Source organism: Orbicella franksi, chromosome 6, assembly GCF_964199315.1.
Source record: "Orbicella franksi chromosome 6, jaOrbFran1.1, whole genome shotgun sequence".
Classification (NCBI taxonomy): Eukaryota; Metazoa; Cnidaria; class Anthozoa; order Scleractinia; family Merulinidae; genus Orbicella; species Orbicella franksi.
The window spans coordinates 6,838,966-6,855,467 of record NC_138150.1 but is presented as its reverse complement, the minus strand read 5'-3'; the positions used below and the strand labels follow the sequence as shown (position 1 = coordinate 6,855,467).

Below are 16,502 nucleotides of genomic sequence, written 5' to 3'. Positions count from 1 at the left end.
AGAAGCAACAAAAACATCAATCTCCAATTTTACTTTCTTTAACTTTACTTATTTATTTATATGTTTATTAACCGCGCGGCCATGGGCCGAGCGCGGTTCATGTTCTACCCTTGGTTTATTTTTTTTTATTTTTTTTTTGTCGGAGACCAGACGCAGATCTCCGCTCGGCCAACTTTGAATTACGCAATCGGTAATGTTTACTCGCCAAACCTTGTTTCTTCAGGGTCAACAGAAATCTCAGATTACAAAATCACGCCGAACCTACACGTTGCAAAAAAATCTCTTCAAAACCCTGACATCGAAGCGATATATCACTTTAGCGTTAATAGCTACCTCATATCGGCAGTATTAAAATCTATTCGTTAACAATCCAGCTTCATCATATTAAAATTTCAACGAAATCGAACAAAACCAGAACTAAGTATTATTAGATTTTTTTTGTAACCTAGCTTCATTGCGTGAGTCGACAAAGGAAGCGACGGTCGCCCATAGCCACCGAAACACATTAACATAACCAGTGAACCTACGTTTCGGTCAAAAAAATCCAGGATTATTGCCTGAAAGCTGAAAATTCAAGAGGAACATCTTTTTCGAACTTTTCTCAAGTTATTTAGACGAAAAAATGACCTCGGCGGACTCCAAAAGAGAACGAAACAAAAAACAGAACGAGACAGTGAGAAGAGCGGATAATTTATTCACCGCGTGGCCTTCGTTACGTTCACGTTAAAAAAACCTTACTTCTGGATAATTTCAGCCTTACAAGTCAGCAACTGGTCCCAAATTACTTTCTGTATCCTTACAAATGTCCTGACTTCCATCTCCGAAAGATTTGGCCGCAATTTTTTAGCAAATAAACATTTCGCCGACAGCAATCACTATTACGGTGGCTTGCAACTAATTCGCTAACTTTACAAAACCCTCCCGAGGGGGGGATATGACGAAAAGAGCTGAAAAATGATGGCCGGAAATAGAGTAATTTTCTCAGCTTCCAGTGTGCCAAATTTGTTGGAAATAGGTTCAAAACCGATATTTTTTTTTCGTTTTTTTTTCTTCGGGTCACTCATCCTACCAAAACAGTTAAATTTTAAAAGCGCGGTTGTAAGATCTTAAAGATCTTCTTGTTTATTTTGTCCCATCCACCAAATTTCATCCCGGCAAATTAAAGTACTAACAGTTGAACCAATACGACGATAAACTTCATGCAAGTTTACATTTCACAGCAATTGTTATCCACGAATAGCCTCCTCACTTTTCAAGAGTCCTAAATTAATTAAACGGCAGCAATACTTCAAATAGTCAAAACTGCGACCCATGATATTTAATTTTGCTTTTTCAATTGGTTGTTTTGCTCCTATTTTGGGTTTCTGGTTCACAAAAATTATCTTAGCAAACCTCACACCAAGCGAAGTCCCGATTATGTAACGGAACAAGATGCTCTGAATTCTCCACGCTATTGAACGTCTTTGCCTACCGCTTCGTCAACATATACCTAAAGTGCATCTGAAGTGAAAACTGTTTTTAAATTTGTTACGTCAGAATGCTGTCGATATCCAAAACCGACTGTTGTTTGGATAGCATCTGCTTATCAAGAATATCTGGTGACATTTAAATCGATGACGTCACAAGTGGTACAAAGAGCACGACCACTCAGGACGTGTATATACGTCTTTGGGAGTCAAAGGGTTAAATTTGATTAATTAGTTTTTTGTCTGTTTTCATTATATAAATATAAAACACACAGGGGCTGATTAGGAGGTTTGGTTGATAAGGTGGCTCACGTAAACAGGAACAATTAAGCTCGGATATGTTTGGTCTGGAGGCGCGGTGGCTTCATGGTTAGTGCGCTCGTCTCCGGATCGAGCGGTCCGGGATTCGAGCCCTGGCCGGGGACATTGTGTTGTGTTCTTGGGCAAGACACTTTACTCACACTGTGCCTCTCTCCACCCAGGTGTATAAATGGGTACCGGCGAACTTAATATTTAATGCTGAGGGTATCCCTGCGATGGGCTAACAGAAACCGGGATAAGCTCCGGCCTGATGGACCACTTGGCTCGTATGCTGACTTAACTTTACCATGTCTGGGTAGTCATGCGTAGTTGCCTCTTCAAACAATGGACTGCAAGGCTGATTCTACGTGAAAAATATTTCGAGACATTAACATGACAAGAACCGATAAAGTAGGAACGCAACAGTGGACAGCTGTCTCGCCCCTCTTGGGGCTCCTCAGCACTCTGTAGCGAAGATATGTAACGCCAGCCCAACAGCAAACGTACATAAATTGCAAAATGGCCCGTTCACTGCGTTCACTATATCAAGTTCCGTTCTTTGAACTCACTTGCGCCCCGAAACACCGGTTGCTACATCACGCGTTTCGGGGCGCAAGGAGATGAAGTGTCACGATTGGTGTCTCGAAAAGCAAATACAATATAAATGTGGCTGGACAAGGCCAGCCTAAACATTGAAACATTCAACCGCATGGCTAGTACTATACTTTAAAAACGCAGCGTATCGGATCTGAAAAGATCTATGGTCCGAAAATACATAAATGAGAAACCAGAAACTGCAAGGGACCGCAGACGATAAACGCTGCCAACGTATGATCTACAAGGGATCCTACGTTGGCAACGTTTATCGTATGCGGTCCCTTGCAGTTTCTGGTTGCCTCTTCACGCCGGGCAGCAGAGGGCACGAAGTACCTAGTCTCCTTCGCAGCCGTTATTAGGGTCGTCATGCAACGGTGGGGGAGAGGCGTTGCGTGACGACCCTAATCACGGCTGCGAAGGAGACTACGAAGCAACACGCTCGGAAAGACTTTTGGTTCTTTTATCCGATAGAGCTCAAACTTTAGACAATGATTGAACTTGTTATGCGAAACAGTCGTATTGTTTTTGTTTTTTGTTTTTGACAGTCTTTGGCGGGAAAATGACGTCACAGTGCTAAAGGCAAATTTTCATTTCCCTGTTTTGGCACAAAAAGTACGTGATTCCGGAAGAACTCGTTGAGATAAAGTGAAATGCGAAAAAAAAATATCGAAAAGTTTAATCTGTCTTGAAGATATATAGATATGAATTTTGTAAATGTTCTAAAAAAAGTAACAAAATGGCGGAAAATTTAAACTTCTAAACCTTTGTTTCTTCTATCTTAATTTCAAGCTGTGAATGTTAATCTTAGCTCTCTATTTCTAATTTTGGAAACTTCGTGGTGTTGATTAGAATTGGTTATCTTTATTAAAGTACTTTCAACTCGTGTCTTATTTTAGAAGACAAATTGTCATATTGTAAACACTTGACGTGTAAAGGATGATATATGTAAGCAAGTGCGTTTGTAGAGCTTTTTCGATTACATTGATTACACCGACAATTTTGTAGATTAGTATTGACGAGTGCAGAATAAACTACTGCTGGACCAAGTTTTGTCTCTTCCCAGTTGACGTCCGTAGTGGAGACCATTGAAGTAGATCCTCGTGTACCAGGTAACCGTGACGAGTTTCCGTTCCCGCAAGCCAAGCAGCGCTTTCCAGAGTTAGATTCCCCAGTTGTCATGATCACTCCAAGTGTCCGTTAATTCAGAAATTTACAATGTTTGCTGGAAAAACATATCGTCAAGGCGGGTTTACCTGAAAAAAAACAAAAAAAAAAAAACAAAAAAAAAACCTATCGCCTCAACATCTATTATGATTAATTGACAGCTGTGAAGATAAGGTATCCCCTGACAAGTATCACGTGACCACATCGCGGGGTCAGGTCAAGAAGTTGAAGCTGACCGCTGTTCAGGTACTGAGTTCTCGATTGGATCGCGGGCCCAAGCCAGGTCATTATTCTGTGGGAGAAGGAGGGAGTACCTGCAATGGTAAAATTTTGGCGCAAATTAACCCCTGACCCGTTGTTGACTTTCTCCCGCCGACATATTCCTTGCACAATCGTCCCTTGGAAAGTCCCTGATATATATATTACGTATGCAATTTCTACAATCTTGGGTACACTTGATTATTAGGTACAGTTTGTATAACTAGAATAAAATAGTGAAACCACACGCTGAACAATCACATGCTGACTATTGACCATTTTTTGAGTTTCTGATCTAGGGGGAAAAAAATCCTCTTTTCATTTATGGTTAATTATTGTAGTCAGTTCACAGGAGCTCAGCTTTTAGGTTTGGATAAATTTATATATTAACTGAAATTAAAAATAAATAAATAAATAAATAAATAAATAAATAAATAAATAAATAAATAAATAAATAAATAAATAAATAAATAAATAAATAAATAAATAAAAAATAAATTTGACTGACGGATACGGGGTATTTTGAAGAACTTGTCCGGCTGGACATATAGACACAGCTTATTTTAAACTTGGCTTTGTTAATATGGCGTTTGTTTGAGATTACAGTCTCTTGCTTTTGAGGCTGGAGAGTATATGAATTTTTATTCTTTATATTTTTGAGACCTAGATATCTTATATTTATACTAAAAACTTGTTATAGAGGTTTTGTACGGCAGCCATGTTGCATGGCAGGAACAATAGATTCTTTTTTCTATGGGAAAAAAACGTTTTTTCTAATGCAAAACATTTTCATTGTTCCCGCAATTTACAGATATTTACGAAAACATATCCGGATGACCAAGCATTGGGACCCAGTGCCCCTTAAGTGTCCTCTCGCGCTTTTGTTTGACTGTTGGACTGTGACCAAAGACAACGTTTCTCGGAACAAAACTTAGATTCTTTTGCGTTTCGAGCGAATGTCGAAGCTGCTTTAATTAAGGCTAAGCTGTTAGCTTATTATTTATTGCAACACGTTATTGATGCTTGGTGCAGGTAGTCTTTCTTTCAAGGTATAAAATACGGCCGATTGGAAGGTAAGCAATTGGAATTATTAACCAGTGTGCGTGATATTGTTTCAGTTTCACTCGCTAGGTTAAATATTGATGTTCAAGCACGAACACGTTGAAACTGTTTGTAATGGTAGTCCCTTACTTTTTAGTCTGAGAGTCGTTTAAAAAGAAGCCTATTTGTCTACCTTCAGAATATGATAAAGCTTGGCATTCAGCAGGGATGACAAAAGCACGCCCGAACAAAATTTCCGTTTCATTCGTCTCCACAGTTATAGACAGATACAGACTTAAGCCTGTTCTGATAAGTTTAGCTGATAAAGCTTTTAAGATCGAATTTGAGTTAGGCTTATAACAACGTAGCTCATTGTAACATGAAGGTGTCTCAGTTTAACATTTCTGACTTGTGTATGAACCATTTTAGTACTGTTGCCTCTGGGGGTAGGGGTAAAAGGGGATGGGCTTTGAAGTCGGCAGCTATATTTTGCAGGGAGCAGGGCGCAGGTTGCAGGTCGAAATTTAATTATAACTGGAAAACCACTGGCACTAAAAATAATTAATAACCTATATACTTGTCAGGGGTTCTTACATAAAGTAGTTTGCCCCTTTCACATAGTGAAAACACTATTGATCCGCTATAAATACTTATCGATCGACACGCTGAGACCAGTGAAATCTCTTCAAAGCCATCTGAATGGCTGCTCCACAGATGTTTCCATCAATTCCAGATTTGGCTCAGGTCTTCCCTCAACAACAGAAGATTGCCATCACAAATGAAGCAAATAAATAAAGAAATGAAATAATATAAGATTTTAACCGACGGAGTATACTAGCACATCCTCAGTGTGCTTTCATTTTGGTACTCACAGGGAAGAAACTAAATTCAGTGGATATCTCAGATGATATTTCAGATGTTTCTTCAAAAACAATAATTCATTGCAGGCTCAAAATCACAGGAACATACTCTCTTCCCATCGCTTCGGCTGGTTTGGCACTAATGTAGAAGCCACCTTTCCGAGTGATTGTAAACAGTGTCATGTAACAGTCACAGTACTTAAGTTTACCACCTGTACGTTTCTTTTAAGTGCCAGCGGTTTTCCAGTTATAATTAAATTTCAACCTGCAACCTGCGCCCTGCAAAACATACCTGCCACTTTTAAGTCCTCCAAACTAGACAAACAGATAGATAAGATAGCACTCTTACAACAATGTTCCAAACAAAATCTGCCTTAAAGATCAAACCAGTGTTCTTCTAATTCTTATAAGTTTACTCAAGGCATTTCTTTCTTAATTTTATAAATTATCATTATCAAAGCATGATGCACTGTAGGTGGCTTGTACATGTATGTGGTGCACTATCGGTTAACACTTTTTGTTGTGTTCTTGGGCAATACTATAGTTCGTTGCCACACCCAGAAGTATGGGAGGGTACCTTCAGCAAACAGATAGTTGCTAGGCAATCATGTGTTGACTATAATATTATTTCATCCAATATAAGAAGGGGGGTTGGGGGAAGGGAGGGTAGGGGGCTGAGGAGAGGTATGGCAAGCACACTCCACAGCCCCTTCACACAATGGAATCCAGAGTTAATTGCTGTAACAATGGACTGTCTAAATTCGAGCCTGTGCCATACCAGGTCTATCATTAAGTTTCAAGTCACCTGTAGCCACGTTCTCCACACCCATAGCAAACTTGTTACTTTTGTGGTTGAATTCTATCAACAACCGGCAATTTCACCCATAGCATCAAGGGAAAATCAAGCATACTCATTGGTAACAGGTGTTACTGTATGGGTTATGGCCCTTAATGACAACCCTGCATACTCACTCCCACCCGTAAGCTTCCCAATTTCAGGAAGTTATTGATAGTTATAGAATGGAATAGAATGGGTTTACCAGACATTGATCAGCCAAAATAGATAAACCATGTGCGTACACTAATGTACATGTTGGTGTACACGCTAATGTAATACATAAATGTGAAATGGCAGGGTCCTCTGTATAAGTGGTTGTCCAAAACCGACATTAAAAAGAATACAAAGATTTCTTAACTGGTCAACCACCAAGTGTTATAATATATGGTAGAATGTCAAGTATGTTGTTGTATAGTGAAAGGGTACATAAAATAAATGCTCCAATAATTGTTTTGTCTAGACATTTTGGGCATACATGTTTGTGTACATAAACACTTGCATATTTATTGGGAAAAAGAACTATGCAGCTATACTGATGAAGGGATGAGTAGACATATTGTGCTAATGAGAGAATTTAAAATATTAAGTTTGAGCTCTAGCTTTTACCTTTGCAATATCAGCCTGTCCAGTTAACTTGTTAAATTTAATGTGTCATTCCAATTTAAACAGTCTATCAATATTCACCCCAAGTCGAGTGAGGAAAATGTTCCTAGGGGGTCAGCCCACGGGGGTGAGGTGGAGGTCAAAGTTATTAAACTAAAGGAAGGCATGATGACAAACTGAAATTCTTAGAACTAAGAAGAGTGAAGGAGGCTAAAAGCCAAATAAAAAAAAAGAAAACAAAAACAGAAAACAAAAAGAAAAACTTGCATGGAACAGATATTTTATGGAACAACACAATGTAAACAGCATTAAGTAGTGTTATCTCGAAGATGGTGGAGTTGCAAATGCAAATACACTCATTTTCAATTTGCACTCCTTTCTCAGAGTAAACCAGATCAACAGTCATGGAGATCGCCCTACCAGGCTCCCACCGAGCAAGACATTATATTACTAAAGTCCTTCCATGTATCGGCCTCTGTGCTGTGGTGAGTATGTTAATGGACGCTTCCATTAGCTAAGGTGAATCCAGCATGAGGGTAAAACACTTGCATTACCTACTGCTTGCACATTTGCAGACAAAGGGGGTGGAGTGAGGTTGGAATAAAGCTTTCTGTGATCCAAAATTAGAGAGGGAGAAGGGAAACAGTTTGGCACTTTTAAAGGCCTATACTTAGGAGTGGCCTGGGACCATGGAAGAGAAGGTGTATAGATCAACCTACCCCCATGACCCTATCCATTAGATCTTGCTTATTTACCATTGATATTGGTTTTCAAATCGAGTGTTTGTTCACGCTATACTGCAGTTGGCCATGAAAAGACCTATAATGACAATGTCAAATGATAGTTTAAGATAATTGAATTGGCATTGTCATTTAATCTTACATGTATTTTCGTACTTTAAGCTCCATATAATTAATCCACAATTGATTTTAATTCATAGTCCTGCATGTTAGCTTCTAGGTATTTTCATGTTTGGAGCTGGAGTAGGGGTGTTGGTTCATGAAGGATATCATGCTGCAGTTATTTCTGTACCATTTCAGTCAGCATCAAGTTTGCTCATTCCTGCTGGTATCTGTAGTGTTGTGGCTGGCTGTTTGGAAATCTTGGTTACTAGATTCACTGATTCAGCACCATCTCTTGTGCATAAACGCTCATTAGCGGTAATCCTGTTTAACCTACTTTATAGTGAACTGTTCAAATACATATTTATCATTGATTTCGACATGTTTGTCCCAACTGTTTTGATGATCATATTCTGAATTACCACAGTGACTGTACCTATAACACTTATTACAGTATTTAACTTCAAAAATGTGTGAAAGAGTTGGCACAAATTTATTTCTGCCAATGAGAAACCCATACTGTACACTATGCTTTGTAACATGTATGTCAGTTTTGGTTACATATAATTATATGTAGAACTTGATGGGTCAAATCAATGAAATGTAACTTGGGAGGAGAAAAAAAAAAATAGTTTAAATGATTAAAGATTGAAACAACAATGCATGTGTTGTACCAAAGTCATTACCTTTTTTGCGGCATCATGGTTGATGTGCAGTAGTATAGCTTTCATCAAAAACCGGTAGATATCATGCATGTTCAGTGTGTACACAAGATCTTAAAAATTGAAATTATTTTTAATTATTGTGTGCTTTATATTTTCTCCCAATCCAGTTTATTGTGATCCTCTCAGTGGCTTCAGTCCTTACCTTAATTGCTGCAATCTTAGCATTTGTTTACTTTGGAAATGTGAGTTTCTGTCACTGTTAAGAAATATTGATCAATTGACTTTCACTCAAGGCAGTTGAGGAGGCCGATAAATGTGTAATACTGTAGATTCTCGCTTTATCAACTGCTAAATGCTCAAGGGAGGTGCCAGGGTTTGGGATAGCTGATAGCAAATGACTGAGTATGCATAAGAAAGTGATGTGGTTAAAGCCCTAGCTGAAACCATTGTGTTGTGCAGTTGCAGTGGGGGGGGGGGGGGGGGGGGTTCTTTTGCTTGCCCTGCCGGCTTTTCTTCCTTTTGTGATTTCTTTCTTTTTTTACCCAAAATAAGGCGGGGGGGGGGGGTGGGGGGGCTCGCCTACCCTTAATTTGCCACTGAGTTGTGCTTTTGGGCAGTAAACGCCACTCTCACAGTGCCTCTCACCATGGAGGTGTTTTCCAGTTCAAATGGATACCAGAAATTTAATGCAGCGGTTAACTCTGTGATGTGGTTTTAAACTCCTGGCCATCTGGGGAGGGGGGAGATTGGAAATAGAGGTAAGTGCTGGCAAGACACAGGTCACTAGGCTTTATCTTTCTATCCTTTAATATATAAATTGTAGTTTTGTATCTTCATTGTAATCTTGTATATTGATTTTTGTAATTTACTAATCATTGTACTGTAACATGTAGAGTGTAATTAGACTCCATTTACTATTATTTATTAGATTAATATTCTTTTGCTAATATTAATTATTATTATTAATCAGGTGGGAAATAAAGCAGAGGATGATTTGAGGAGTCAGCTTCAAGAATATGGATTGAAATCTGAGATAAAAATTCTTGATAGAATACAGTCAAAGGTGTGTACTATTTAATTTATAATATTGTACTTTAACCCATTGACTCCCGGAGCGTTTTGCCAAAAACGCAATTTTTGAACATTTAGGAGATTTTCAGGCTTTCAGCCTGGGTATGGGCCAAATTAGCTCCCATCTACTCAAAAAGGTAATTTGCAGCATGACAGCATGCCTTTTTTTCCACTATTAAACTCCTCAAAATTTTTTTGGACCACCCAAGTCATGGGTATTATATGAAACATGCCTGCTCCAAATATCAAGAGTTGGCTGAAAAAGCTTTTTGATTCCCCACTTAAACCAAAAAAACAGAAGGTGTCGCGGATTATTACGAAAGCCGAGGAGGGACTTCCGACTTCTGAGTTTCGACTTCTGAGTTCCGACTTCCGACTTCTGAGTTCCGACTTCCAACTTCCGACTTTCGACTTCTGAGTACCGACTTCTGAGTTCTGAGTTCCGACTTCCGACTCCCGACTTCTTAGTTTCGACTTCAGACTTCCGACTTCTGAATTCCGACTTCCGACTGCTGAGTTCCAACTTCTGACTTTCGACATCCGACTTCTGACATCTGACTTCCAACTTCTGAGTTCCGACTTCTGAGTTCCGACTTCCAACTATAAAATTGAAGGGATAGATTTCCGACGTGAAGCTTGTTTCCCTAGAGATCGGGTTAAACTTAGCCAAATCAGAATCGTATAAACTCTTGTTCTTAGGCCATCGTAGCTTGACTAAGAATGCGTTGGAATACAATGGTTATCACCGCTGTTTGCGTTATATTCTTAACCAAATCAGACTTTGAGTTCCCGGCCAGATTTCAATATTTGTATTATTGTGTTTCTGTAAGTTAGTGTTAAGGTATTGCATTTGGGGTCAAATTATTGTCTTATACCAAACAATTAAAATGGACATCAAAAATCCGAAATTTATACCCCTAAGGGAGATGATGAGCATCCTTGTATCTTTCAAAAGGGAGTTCCTCTCCGCCCCAGGCGCTATTTTTGGGGTAATGTCACGCAATACGCTGTTAAGAATTGATATTTCAGATGTTTAAAGGAGTTCAGTAACGCGGTGAGACTATTTGCTAAGTTTATTTACTTCACAATGATATCTGTCAAAATTCAATGGTTCTTCAATGCCGCCCAATGATGAACAGAGCACATAACGGGATATGATATTATTTACATCATAAGGCGACGGATCATTATTTTCTTCTAAGGAAGGGGGTGGGGAGGGGTGGTGGGAATTTTCTGGGGCACGAAAAAAAATACCTTTTCTCACATTTCGGTTGTGCATGATTTTTTGGTGGGCAATAGCTTGTGCAAGAATTTTTTTAACATTACAAAAAAATCAAAATGATAGTAGAAACACTTGCTCGATTTTTACCCCGTGGCTCACCTAGCACGACGTTTTTTTTTTCACGGTTTTTGCTGTGCATGAATTTGTTTTGGACATTGCCCACCAGGTTGGCAGGCTAAATGCGACTAAACTGTGTATAAATAATGTAAGCGTCTTTATTATATAAACGTCAGTGGTATACCGAGTGATAACAAATCGATGAAAACGATATGGTATCCTCACATGTGAAGATATCATGTTTGATAACATTTCTCTTTTGCCCCTTTAACTACACTTAAATTTGTTGGTGTATGATCGAAACATCTTCCAATCTTCTTCGGTCGACTTCGGCAATCTTGGCAATCTTCGGTAATCTTCGGAAAATGTTCGGAAATGTTCGGAAAATGCTTGGAAATGTTCGTCTGGCCTTCGGAGCAATTTTGGAAAATCTTCGGAATCTTCGGAAAGTGGTCCGAAATCTTTGAAAAATGGTCAAAAACGGCGTCATCAGCATGTCTATATAATAAAAAGAACATTACACGGTAGCTCGAAGATATGAATTTTATGTTCTTGTAGCGTCCGCCTTTCGGTATGGAATGTAAGTAAGTAAGTAAGTAAGTAAATAAGTAACACATAACAGTAAAAAACTGACGAACCAGTGGCCCTCTATCCTAAGTTAAAAAATTAAAAACTATTTACACTTATAAGATAATAAAAATTACAGTGGAGCGCGAGAACGCAGTAGTACGAGTCATACGTCTAACAATCCAATCCGTTTATTCAGCAACGGTGTTGTGACGACTTAAGGCGTACAAATCATCCGGGTTCAGGACTGTCAAAGACTGTAATGAACCATATTTATAAGTGGCTTCGGGTGAAGTGGCTTCGGGTGAAGCTAAAACTAAACCAGGTTGGTAGCGTTTCAAAACGTTCTCCTTCGCACGAGGAGAAGTCAACTAAAGGTCCCGTATCTAAGCTAAGGTATGACGGGATGCGTCACGCAATCAAAACGACTGAGGAGGCGTTACGGTTCTCGTGGCAAAAACAATATCTATATAGTTCTTGCCACTCGAACATAAAACTCATATCTTCTCGCCACCATGCAATACCTCTGTATATGTAATGGTACTACAAAAGTTGTTAGTTTCAGTTTTTTGCGATCTTTGTTTGCATTTGGCGACGTTTTCGATTCGATACCCGTTGCGTTGCCAACAAGGTTTTGCAAAGCAAAAGTATCTGTTTCTGTTCCCACTTTCTCAGAGAAATTAGATTTTCATAACAAGTAAGTAGATGACCTCCAATGCAGCTTAACACTAACTTACCGAAACATAACTATACAAATATTAAAATCTGGCCCGATTTCCAGGGAAATAAGTTGCAGGTCGGAGATCGATCATTTAAATTTTGAAGTTGGAAGTCGGAAGTCGGAAGTCGGAACTCAGAAGTCGGAAGGCAGAACTCAGAAGTCAGAAGTTGGAAGTCGGAAGTCGAAACTCAGAAGTCGGGAGTCGGAGCTCGGAACTCGGAAATCGGAACTTGGAACTGGAAACTCGGAAGTCAGAACTCGGAACTCGGAACTCGGAAATCAGAGCTCAGAACTCAGAAGTTGGAACTCCGAAGTCGTAAGTCCCTCCTCGGCTTTTGTAGTACATTACAGGTCATAGGCTACATTCTTATTCTCGGTATTGGACTGGAACTAGCTTGCAACTGAGGCTAATGTAGGGAGCCCTTTGTAATGTAAATGACATTAATCTCTTTTGAATGATATTCCCTCGTGACATTTCAAACTGGTTCCTATGGCATGTTTTATATCTCCTGCTGACTTGGTGTCGCTCCCTCGTGTAGGACGAATGCTGTGGAGTGAATTATTACGCTGATTGGCGAGACACTCCTTATGGAGGTAAAAGAACTTACAAAGTACCAGATAGCTGTTGTAAGAACTATGAATATGCTTGTGGAGACCACTTTGAAATTAGCAGCATCAACGGCAGGGTGAGTTCTACAACAATGTTTATTTGAATTTTGCACCCATGATTGACCTGCATTTGTAACGTTGGAATTTATATGCCTTGATTAATGGCACCAATTAGTAAACATGTATATCCATGCCAGTCAAGTGTGGGGAAGAATGTTTTGTTTATAACTGTCTCTTAGTTATTGCAGAATAATTTCCGAGCAAGCAATTCAGACATGCAACCCATCATGGCAGATGTAAATCTGATATTTTCACTTTTGACAAAACATTGCTCATGGAGGCCAGATAGCTGTTGTGAGAACTTTGAATATGCAGGAAAAGGCCGAGGGGCTGGGGCACCTGTCCTGAAATCCGGGGTTCGTTGGTCAAGCCTTACTCTGACCAGCTCAGCTGAAGTTGTCTCTTGGTACTCCCGAGGGCAACTCCTCGGTCGTGCTCGTTAATAGCCAATTGGCCTTCCTTCCGCCCGCATGTTTATTTGAAATATTTGTTTCTTTCACTGTAAGTTGCATGGCTGATACCTCACTAGTTGTAGCTTTGTAAGCATATTAACCACTGTAAACATTCAACATTTAACGTTCAATTTTTTTTTTGTACTGCAGGGATGCTTGGAAGTCGTTAAGAGCTCCATAAGAAGCCATCTCTTATTTATTGGTATTAGTGGAATCCTTATCGCATTGCCGATCGAGGTTTGTTCTTAAAGCGCTTTTCAGTCGAGTGTCGCAAAACCAAAATCAAAGTAATCACTCTGGCCAATCACAAGCGACCCAAGCAACCTGTGAACCAATCAAAACTTAAAGCAAATTCATACCTGTAGACGTCACAAAGCGCGAAAACGTGAGCGATCGCTTCACGTCTGGCCCTGGTTTACTTCTGATTGGATGACAAAGTACGTTATGTAGTTCCAATCGCTTAACCTAGTGATGAAAAATCAACGCAAATGCGAATTACTTTCGACGATCAACTAAAAACCGCTCGCAAAATCTTTATCTTTGCATTGCTACTAATCTAACTGAGGCTAGCCACGCAAAATCTTTGCGGCTTTCATCTGACTGTCGAAAGTAATTGGTTTTTAACTTACTGCACTACACTCCTGATGTAAAGAGCTCGCGCCACTTTTTCATCCAATCAGAAGTAAAACCAAATCCAATAAGGACTCTTTCGTACACTTTTTCCCGTGCTTAACCTCTTCCGGACGTTCAGTTAGTTGGGACGAAGCCCGAAAAAAGGCGAGAGAAAAAATCGGGCAGAGGCGCTGCGAGAGGAAGCGAAAGAACGCGTTCTTTCGTTTTCTCTCGCCGCGCTTCTCCCCTATTTTTTCGCTCGTCGTTTTTCGTGTTGCGCCCCAACTAACTGAACGCCTGGAAGAGTCTATCCCGCGCTTCACGTCAGGTGCATGTAATTATACTTCGAGTTTTGATTGGTTCACTGTATAGATCGTTTTCACTGTCACGCAATAAAAAGATAAATCGGAACTATGCATAGCAAAATTTAATAACCAAGTTGGTATGAACGTTGGTTTTTTCTTTCACCGTTTAAAGCGAACAAAAGGGCTTTCCATATCTGATTCTGTTTCCTCGTTACTACGAATTTTTATGTTGTAGCTGAATTTAAGCGTCGTTTTGTTTTCCACAGGTCTTCCTTGTGGCTGCTGTTTGCTATATTCGAAAGAAGCATTTGCATTGAGCAACTCCCGATTCAAAGAATGTCAAGTACTATATCAACAAGGGGCAGTTTTTCTAAGGGTGGACACAAGTGTTATCCACCCTTTGAACAATTGAAACTATATGTATACTAGCGAACTGCAATCCCAAGCTCTCTCTCCTTTGCCTCCCTTGTCTCTCTCAAACACAAGGGAGGCAAAGGAGAAGGAGCCCGGGATCGGGGTAGAATAGCAGTCTCCATCGCTGCCTTTATTGGGGTCGTGACGCTACTTTACTCCGCTGTCTGTGGGGAGAGCGTTGCGTGACCACCGAAGTAACGGCTTCGAAGGTGACCAGATGTAATTGCCATCCTAATTAATTAATGATGTACACGCTCCTCAGTAATCAGCTTATGCGGCTGTGCAGATAATAAGTTGCACCCTTATGTCTAGCCATAATTTATGTCTAGCCTAGGTGGTCGCCTACGGGAGGTTCGACCGTATACGCATTTTTAAATTTCAAAATAAGTTGATCTTTTGCACCTGCCTGCAAGGATCAAGTCTTAGTATATCGAAATATGCCAATTGGTCAAACTAGTGTTATTGCCTAAGCTTCTACGTGTACACTATTGCAAATAGCACGATAGCATATAAAATGAGGAAATTAAAGTTCACATTAGAATTAGCACTTAATATGATGTTTAAATAAGGTAAATATGCATTGGACATAGCTGCCTATTCTCGTAACTTAACTGCAAAGCAGTTTTGATGGCTTTTTATGAACAAAGAAATATATATATTACTCGAAGGAATCGGAAAAAATATATATAGGAAAAAAATATAGACCTTTTTATACTGCTGATTTTAAGTTTCGTGGCAGTCTTGTGCATTGCATGGCTTCGAGTGTTACTAATATGCGAGCCAACAAGGCATGCATGCAGCTAGGATCCCTAACCCCAGTAAAAGGGCTAAGCGTCAGCTAGCTAAGCTAAGTAGAGTGCTATTATATTTAGACTAAACGGAATGTTAGCTAGGCTAATAGGAGTTTTATCGAAGTTAACAAGCCGGCGAGCCATGCGAGCCATGCGAGCCATTAGTCCCTACCGGCTGTAAGGACAAAGGCAACGGTTTTTTGTTTGTTTGTTTGTTTGTTTTTAGGGGGTGGGGGCGCTACTTAGGCTAATTACCGTTTTCTATCTAGGCTTACCGGAATGGCTTGCATGTTGGCTCGCATGACTTACTGGCTCGCACTTTGTGCAGACGCAAATGACTATGCTTGGCTACTCAAACAACATACAAAACTGTTTCACATGGTAGTTTGGATGTGTATTCGTGTATGACACTATTCATTCATCGTAACCTCACATGTATTAGTTACTTGAGTCTCCGTGTGTCATTTAATATTTATTTGTCCCATCTTTCCTCGGTAGTTCCCGACGTGTCTTTGGGCAGACATTAAAGTTGCCAGTTCTTATAGAGCTATATATGTATAACAGCAGCTTGACATCAACTTATTTGTGGGAGAAGATCAGATCCTTCCCAGTCATGTTCAGTTGTGCGACAGTTGTTGTTTCTCGTCCATGTTTAGTTGTAGTTTTGTTAAGACAAAGCCATGAGCAATTTCAATAAACTGAGTGAATATTTCAGCCAACTTAAGTATCACTGTTGATGTTTTTGAGATTGATGGCGATACTTGATCCGTGCTTAACGTTTCTCATTCACTTCACCCTGTACATTATTTTCAGTTGCTTGTCACGAATTCTGGGTTAAAAACCGATGACTCGTGATTCCTTAACGGCTCTAAGGGACACAATCAACCTGTGAGGCGTGGTAGCAAGACAAATGATGCGAAATGAGCC

General features: G+C 39.8%; 1 protein-coding gene across 1 annotated transcript; it reads left to right on the top strand.

Moving 5' to 3' along the window:
* Window positions 1-4,653: 4,653 nt before the first annotated feature.
* LOC145489257 (CD63 antigen-like) lies at window positions 4,654-16,319 on the top strand. Its single transcript, XM_081468220.1, has 8 exons — window positions 4,654-4,858; window positions 7,512-7,612; window positions 8,081-8,287; window positions 8,802-8,876; window positions 9,605-9,697; window positions 12,872-13,018; window positions 13,604-13,690; window positions 14,637-16,319. The coding sequence occupies exons 2-8, from the start codon at window positions 7,532-7,534 to the stop codon at window positions 14,685-14,687; spliced, it is 741 nt and encodes a 246-aa protein (XP_081324346.1). The 5' UTR covers window positions 4,654-4,858; window positions 7,512-7,531; the 3' UTR covers window positions 14,688-16,319.
* Window positions 16,320-16,502: the final 183 nt, after the last annotated feature.